Genomic DNA, 9,130 nt, shown 5'->3' on the forward strand with positions numbered 1-9,130 from the left:
TGTCAAGTGGGCTTTATTGTGTGATCATCAGCATTTTAAAAATGGAGACACCTGAAATTTAGAACATTTTGTTTCACTGATGGATGGCTCTTAAAATCATTTGTTTACTTTGTTCTTTTCTATTTAGTCGCATATCTTTCAGCCCTCCAAAGCGGTTTCTCTCATTTCATGTTTCCGTCCAATCCCATCTTCAACCTATAAATGGTTTCTAGAGTGGTCTCCGTTCCCCTCATATATTTCTACTTCTCCTCTTGCCGTCTTATACACACATCCTCCATCAGCGTTTCTATCGCCTGATGTCTTGAAGCTTTGTAATAACAAGCAACTACAGGTTTCTGCTAAAGCCTAAGGATTTACTGGAGGGCTCTGAGAGTCACCAACACCTCTCCTTCAACCCTTGTTTGGATGAGTGCAGATGAGAATGTTAGTTTTTGTCAGGTTTGCTTTGAGATTTTTCTTGACAGCAGAGGTTATAGGTATTTCCTCACTAACCAAATATTTAGCACATAGTGAAAGAGAACAGTTAAAGAAATAGTTCACACAAAAATGAACATTGTTTAATCAACTTCATGCTGTTTTTTTTTATTTACTTAAGGGATAGTTCACCCAAAAATGAAAATTCTGTCATCATTTACTCACCCTTAAGTTGTTTCAAACCTGTATGAGTTTCTTTCTTCTGTTGAACACAAAAGAAGATATTTTGAAGAATGTTGGTGACCAGACAGTTAAAGGACCCCATTGACTTCCATAGTATCTTTTTTCCTACTATGGAAGTCAATGTGGTCCACCAACTGTCTGGTCACCAACATTCTTCAAAATATCTTCTTTTGTGTTCAACAGAAGAAAGAAACTCATACAGGTTTGAAACAACTTGAGGGTGAGTAAATGATGACAGAATTTTCATTTTTGGGTGAACTATCCCTTTAATTTATTTATTTTTTGCCACTATTTTCCTTATAATAAAAGTGGAGTAGATAATGACAGTATTTCATTTTTTTATTGAACTATTCCTTTAAGGTGCAGACCGTAGCAAATACATTGATTTATTAAACTTAGTTTTAGCCATGAGAGGATAAGATGCTTTATATCTTTCCAATATGAAATTGCCCCTGCGTTACAGAGGATGTGACAGAAGCTTTATTAATGTGATGTGCACTGTTAGCCACTGAATATTTTAAGTTCATCTGAGGAAGTACTGGCCTAAAATTGCCTAAAATTGGTTTTTCGAGCCCGGTCTTTAACAAAGCGTTTGTACTTTAATGTCGAATTTCACACAGTATTCATGTCTGGCAAGGGCTAGAGGCTAGATGAATCCAACCAGAAAAAACTTTCTTTTTTTCCCCCTCTAAAACAATGATGCTTCTTTTGGGGAGCTGTATTTTTTCATTCTTTGACGCTTTCTTTTGCCTCTGTGTTTTCTCACTTTGATCATTGCTTCGACTGAGTCCGCAGCCCCCACACACTTATTTTTCTTCCTTGCTTTCAAAACCTATTTATAACACAGAACTGAAGCAGAGATGAGAAAACGAGTAGATGAGGAACGTAAGTTCCTTAATGACAGCTCAAGCTGCATAATGGGTGTAAGTGCAGGGTGATATACTGCATTGCATACATGCGCATATATATATGTATATGCATATATATGTATGTATGTATGTAATCGTATGATAAAAGTCATGTGTGAAACAAGTGCCGTCGAAACATGCTTGTGGCATAATGTGATTTAAAATAGGATATGTTCATGTACCAACTTCCTTGTCAGAATAAAATTGCTATCAATCAATCAATCAATCAGATTTTAGCGTTAGGGTTACGGTATTCTAAAGACACTTTCACATGACTCACTTCAGGCATTCAGTTCAACTCTCAAAACAAGATCCATGCGCTGCTTTTACGTCCAGGTATTGTGCTATTTTACTATCAGTCTCAGAATGTATCCGATAATTCTACCGATTTGTCAATAACATTGGCTAACATTAGCTACAAGTAACAAAGTTTTGTCTTGAAAGTATTGGTATGAAGGTGCTGAACACTACAAATCAGCCAGTAATATTTTGCATCATTATCCCTTGTTTTCCAGCAAAGGTGTGTTTTTGAATTTTATGGAACTGTGAATTACAGTTTGTTACTTTTTGTAAAGGAAACAAGAAAAAACTAGTGGAAATCCAACATTTTATTGCAAATATAAAAACGCAGTGCTAAAAGTTAAAAGGAAGGAAAAGCAGGAAAAGTAAAAATCATACTAAACCACAAATAATGCTTGTATTTTAGCCCTACGTTGTGTTGTACAACTCAACGCATCTCTTTTTGATTATTGGTGTTGGCACCGCCCATGATTTATCATGCAAATTGCCTGGTAATCTTTAGGTACACTTCAAAAGTCATTGCAGAAATTGTTTGAAATTTGAATTACATTTGCACGCAGTGTGGCTTCACTCCATAATGCATTGGGGAAGTTTGACATGAGTCATGTAAAAGGGCCTGTAGGGCTGGTTTTGGGCTATAACTATAACCCTTTCTTGGAGTTATGGTTAAGGTTGAACCCGATCTCACGGGAAAACATGTCTTCCACCAGGTGGCATTTTTTATGAAAATGATTTTTAGAAAAAAGTATTCATGAAGCTAACCCCACCGCTAAATGTAATCATCACTGGGGTATAAGCAGATTGTATGAAAACATACAAATGTGATTGTACAAGTTAGTCACTAAATCGCCAAAATGTAAAATATCTTTATAGTTTGAGAAAGAATGACAAAGGATGTTGATCCAATAATACGTCCTATTTGTCTAAATCATGTCATGTCCTGTAGTTAGAAATGCCTACTCATCAACTCTAACAATCATACTAGCTTTCCACTGTAACATTCAAAAGACAATCACAGTAGTAACTCTTTCATTTAACTCATATACATGAATTCATGTCCATTAATGCGCCGCTGTTCCTTTTGCAACCTTGAAACGTGTATAAAGAGTGTAGTGGCAGAGTTTGAGTTATTGCTGGTATTCATTCATTCACAAATACTGTCAGTAGGGACGCCTCCCTTGAGTACCGTGCGAGAATTACAGCACTGGGACCTTGATAAGGGTGTGTGGCGCTTAACCCTGGTGCAGTCAATCCTCCAGTAGAGCATTAGCATCAAGCAGAACAGCTCAATGGGACTTTACACTAATCAGACATGATGCAGAGCAAAGGAAGCTGTTGGAAAGGGTTGAATGGGTAGAAGTGATAATTGAATTAAGATATTGAAGACATAGAAACGAAGTAGATGTAGAGACATCTTTAGTGGGAGGAAGTTGGGTCTACAAGACATACTCCGTCATCAGGCCATGCCACAAGAAAAGCAATTACCCCTTTTCCATTGAAATGGTGCATGTGCTCGTCCCGGAGGAACTGTGAATCTTGTCAGAACCGGTGTGCCACAAGATCCTATCCTTCTAGGACTTTATTGTGGTTTTCTTTTACTGGTCTTGCGAGAATATTTTTATGACATCTGAAGTTGCTACAGTCAGTAATTTAATGATGCAACAAATAAATCAAAACCATTTTCTGTGGTAAAAATCCAGTTCAAGATTGTCCAGAGGCTCTGGTACCAGCACCGTCATCCTGTCAGTGGAAAGTGGGTGAATGCGTGTGTAAGTTAATGTTGCACATTTTGCTAATGTTGCTGCCTAACTTTACTCTCTTTTTCTTCCCTCATTCCCTCATTGTGCCTTTGTCCCCCCCCCCCAATGGACATCTTAAAATGTCTGTTCCTTCACGTTCTCTTACCTTTCCCTCCCTCCCTCCCTCCCTCCCTCCCTCAACTCAATGGTCTTGTTTGTTTCTCTTCTGTGACCCAACACTCTTCCTCATTCTGTCGTCTTTTCGTGTCTGGCTTCCTCTCCCTTGTCCTCTTCGGTCTCTTTGGTCTTCATTAATCGTGTCTACCTTCTCTTCCCTTTATCTTGTGACTTCCTTTCTGTCCCTGTTTTCCGTCTTCGTCTCGCCCCACAACTTGGCCCCTTTCGTATTATTCGGTGCCAGTTTTGGGGACCCCTCTCTTTCCACCACCTCCACTTTGGAGCATATCCCGTCCTCAGCAGCCCGCCCCAGGCCCCTGGTCAGGCAGCAAAGCCTCCAGCAGCCCCTAACCCACCAGCCCCCGCCAGGCCCCAACGACCCCCCAGCCACCTCCCAGAGTCTGGGCCAACTGCACACCGGGCCCGTGGGTGGGGTCCACCGGGGGGGCCCGCGGGGGGTGCGTGGTAGCCCGGCTGGGGCAGGGGCGTCCCGCTACAGGTCGGGTGGAGGGGCACGATCGCGGTCCAATCCTGGAAGCTTTGACCACGTGATGGGACAGATCCGGACCAGAGGCATGGACGTCAAGTCATTCCTGTGAGTATCAAATACCAATCTAATCATTTTTTTTTTTTAAATGTCTTACCGTTATTATAACTGTACATAATAAAACCTATTATGTTATAACTTAAAGGGTGACTAAACCCTGAAACTTCTTTTTTTAGTTAATGATCTGTAAAGACTGGGGCTTTATTAGTGCTGTTCATTGATTTGAGTCAATGTTTTGACATTTGGGTATAAAGTGTTTTAATTCTACAGTATATGGTGTAAAAACGTCTGAGTGCTGCCCTCTTCAGGTGGAACGGTGGCTACTGCAGTTGAATTTTCCTATTGGAAGTTGTGGTGTCATGTGACATGATGGTACCCCTACACGAGGTCACGCTGCAGAGGGGGGAGATTCTTTGCTTTGTGAGAATATTCATGTCACTAATATTAATTATAAACATTTTTAAATCTCTACTACTCTATTACTGAATATAAGACTGTAATTGTAAACGATAAACCCTATTTTTTTTGCCCTCGGTTCGTCCCCCCTGTCTCCGCTGGGCTCTGCCAATTTTTACAGCATTTTTCAAATATTAGGCTCTGACCAGCGGTTTAGTTACCATTTAATGTTAACACTTTCATTGTCCATGTAGCGCTTTATTTATTGCCTTTTTTCCAGATCAAATATTTTAGCAATCATCATAAATAATCATTAGAAAGCTTAATCGCTTAAAATTCTTCCTATTAAAACCTTTGTGAAATTGGACTTTGCTTTACCATGGAAATGGTGCTTTAAAACCTTTAAGCAGGCTCAATATTTGTGATATCAACTTCAAAAATGGAACACAGCTTGATTAGACATACAGTATGACTTTGATTTTCTATCAATTATTTAAATGTAATTATTTTGTAAAATATACATCTTGCATGAAATATTATTTTCTCCAAAAAGTTCAGTACATTTGCTTTACAATAAACGCAAACTTTTATAACCTTTTTACACTTAAATGTTTTGAAGCTGCTCTCACTTTTCAATAATCTGTTGAGAGACCGACCTTAAATCTACAACAGTTTTAGATCAGATCTACTTATGCTCAAATGGGGGTGACATTTAACAGCCTAAAGTTGAAGCCACTAGTAGCGCCCCTGGTGATATCAACTGGAATCGCAATTATAATCAGAATTTCCAAGAAGTCTGAGCTCCAGTAGTTAAACCGCACACTAAACTGGGAATGGAGAAAGTATAAGTTACACACTTCACGTTTAATCTGTAATGCATCTATTTAGTCTCTAATTGGACTTACATGATGCTCATCTGCTTCCTCCCAATGTTATGATGTCTTCAGTTTTAGCGGCTCGTCCTCCAAGTTACTTCATGAGGTAGCCTACTCCAGACAGTATTGTACTGGGTGCAGGGTGTCGAACGGAGGATAATGGTGGAGTCATTTTAATAATCCGCTATATTATACACTATAGAGAACCCTGTGATTGAAGCTGAAGTTGGGCATTCAAAAAAAATTAAATAAAGAGGTGAGAGAGATGTTGCCTATATACAGAAATTGTATATACAGTATTTTGCATAATTTTTATTCAATATTAAATTATATGAATATGTTTACATTAGATAATAAATATAAACAGCACGCTGTCTCGATTTGTTATAATTACTTTTAAATGAATTATTTATTGTTTTAATTAATTTAATTTATTATGTCTTAATTATTTTTCGTATTATTTTGTAAGTCCTTAAATAACTTTTGACTTAAGTCATTTATTGCTTGATTTAAAGGTTATTTCCTATTTGTTGTGTTTAATGTCAATGTTTTGTTTGTAAAAGAGTGTTTGATTCTCTGAATTTTATATGGCTCTGGATATTGTGCAAAAAGGTATAGCAAGATATAGCAATACAATATTGATTGTATCAGTGTTTTTTTGTTTAGGGGCTGTAAATAGTCAGAGCCCACGCATGTGCTGCGGGTTGTGTGAATATTCACCATCTTTACTCTGTTTATAATCTTTACGTCTGTCTGATGAACTGCCGGTTGCTACACTCACTTTATTAATGCTTCCATAGTAGCTTCCCCATTTCTAATAAATGCAGAATATGATTGATGTTTTTGCCCCCAAGCAAATCCTTGTGATATTCGTGTCTAGGATACCCCCTGGATACATGTGTTTACTCTGCCGAAAAGACCAGTTCAAACCAGAGTAGATTTAGATGATTGTTTACAGTAGGTCTATCTGGTGTGCCAGAATAGCCACATTTCTCCAGAGTTATTGATTCAATTTCTCCCTTGTGTTGGTTATGCTAGTTAGGAAGCCTGATGGAGACACCAGCATCCAAAACACACCTTATATGTGTCTTTAGAGAAGGACTGTGTCCCATCTGATCACGCGATGTCCTTTCTTTACGCTCTGTCACTTGGTCATGCTTGATTCATGACTTCTCTTACGCACTGTTGCTTGCTCATGCCTGCCCAGGCACTTTGTTTCTCGTCGTGCTCTGTCGCTTTACTCATGCCTGATTGCGTCCTGTCTCTCTCTGCGCCCTTCTGTCTCTCTCTCTGTTTGCCCATCTGTTTGGTTTGAGCGTCTTCTTCATGGCTCTACACCTGTCACCTGTGCACCGCAGGGTGGAAGAAGAGCCAGAGGACGTGGTGTCTATCTTTATATTTAAGCGGACACAAATTTCGATCTGCGTCGCAGAGGAGGGAACCTTTTTACATAATAGATGAGTGTTTACCCACGTCTGAGGCCCTGTTTACACATGGTATTAAGATGCTTTTTGGTCGATCAGATCACAAGTAGACAAGGGAGACACATTCCCGGTTACAGCTGGTGTTTTAATTCGTCTTTTTTTCCCACTTCTGTCCTGATTTCTTTTAGGGGAGGGTCTATATGGGTGTTGCATTTATACAATACAAACCTTATTGTAAAGTGTTACCAATAAATTAACTTATAATTTCTTTACTGCTGTGGAATATTGGTGCAGTTAACACTGTATTGATAGAAGTGCTGAACCTAAGCAAAGCCAAGAAAATCAGGTCTTAACAACTAAATCAAATATCCAATATCTTTCATGAAACCCATTCACTTATGTGAATACAGAAAAGAGAAGAAAGAATGAATGAAGTAACTGCTTTTCTATTATCTCTCTGTTTACAAATTCAATTCTGTGCGTGTGTTTGTGTGTCTGCAATCTTACACACAAGCCTGTTTGAGTGTGTATCTGTACCAAGGTCATTTAGCAGTTTACAATCCCTAGGTGTGTGTGTGTGTGTGTGTGTGTGTGTGTGTGTGTGTGTGTGTGTGTGTGTGTGTGTGTGTGTGTGTGTGTGTGTGTGTGTGTGTGTGTGTGTGTGTGTGTGTGTGTGTGTGTGTGTGTGTGTGTGTGTGTGTGTGTGTGTGTGTGTGTGTGTGTGTGTGTGTGTGTGTGTGTGTGTGTGTGTGTGTGTGTGTGTGTGCGGTCAATGGTTTAGAAGTCAGTTTGTGTTCTCCGCTGGCAGATCAACTCTACACAGCATTGATCTCCTGTCCTCACCATCATTACTAGCATGATTAACTGAGAGAGAGAGACACAGAGAGAGAGACAGACTGACAGACAGACAGTTAACACTCAGTCTACGGAAGCAAGTATGGTTTCCATTTAGTCATTGAAAACTTTTTTTTTTTAAATTAAGAGTTTCTGCCATTATTGTTGCGGGAACAGTGAAGAGCACACCTTGTGCTCTACCTGCCAGACAACATCTCCAACAGAAAGACTTTTATCCTCCCGTTTGGACACTTGAGTTATTCTATTATTATTATAATTTGTTCTTAATTGTTATAAAAAAAAAAAAAAAAAGTAATACAGTATGAATATGGGTGGGTGTGTTGGTAGTGTAAATATGTGAGGCGTGTGGATCTAATTTTGCGTTCAATAAATATTTGTGTGCCACACGTTTCAATTTTAATCTCCAAAGGTGAAAGTTTGGACACACTTGAGTAAATTTATGTTTCTCAATAGGTATTTGCCTATTTAGTAGAAATTGTGCATGAATTCATTTATTTTATTTTATTTTATTTGTGAGCAGAGCTGTAATCTATACAAACAAGAAGCCCATTTATTTATTTATTTAATGCTCTCTGTCATAATTTATATACTTTTTATGGTGTAATTATTTTGGTGACTCTTTTCCTAAAATGTTGAAAATGGTAATAAAATATGAATATGGGTGAGCGTGTCCAAACTCTAGTGTAAATGTGTGAGGCGTGTAGATTTAATATTTGTGTGTCACAAGTTTCGATTTTAATCTCCAGCACAGTTAATATCCTTTAGCACACTGGCAATAATCTTTCACTTTACAGGATTGTGTAACTGTAACCGGCTCCAGCTCTAATTCCCTGATACCATGATTGTCTGACAGGCAATTAAGCTCCTGCCTGCTCAGGCGACGTGAGTGATTTGTGCTGTATAGTGCCGGAGCCGTGAAGCTCTGGCCTCATGAGCGCTGGGGTTTTACTCTAGTGGACCTTAGCAGTGCTGCGCTTCATTGATTTCAACGCACACAACAACAAATCAATGGTGAACAGACGAATATATTCTGTGAATATAGACAAAAGGGAAGCTTACAATTATTATTTTTAAAGGGGTGGTATAATGCCCTTATTTTTACCCATACACAAGATGTAAAATAAGTCTCTGATGTCCCCTCTGTGTGTGTGTGAAGTTTTAGCTCAAAATTCCCCACATATATTTTTATATAGCATGTTAAAATTGTCACTTTTTTGAGGGTGAGCAAAAACGCATCGTTTTTGTGTCTGTC

The 9,130-nt window shown here is 38.7% G+C and overlaps 1 protein-coding gene across 3 annotated transcripts in view; it reads left to right on the plus strand.

The window, feature by feature from the left end:
- The window catches only part of syt7b (synaptotagmin VIIb), a 127,871-nt gene that overhangs the window by 82,255 nt on the left and 36,486 nt on the right, over positions 1 to 9,130 (plus strand). For all 3 annotated transcript variants that reach the window (XM_079590575.1, XM_079590577.1, XM_079590576.1), the window contains exon 5: positions 4,026 to 4,376. In XM_079590575.1, coding sequence (XP_079446701.1) covers positions 4,026 to 4,376 — 351 coding nt within the window. The remainder of the gene's footprint in view (positions 1 to 4,025; positions 4,377 to 9,130) is intronic.

This window comes from Phoxinus phoxinus (genome assembly GCF_949152265.1).
Source record: "Phoxinus phoxinus genome assembly, chromosome: 2".
Taxonomy (NCBI): Eukaryota; Metazoa; Chordata; class Actinopteri; order Cypriniformes; family Leuciscidae; genus Phoxinus; species Phoxinus phoxinus.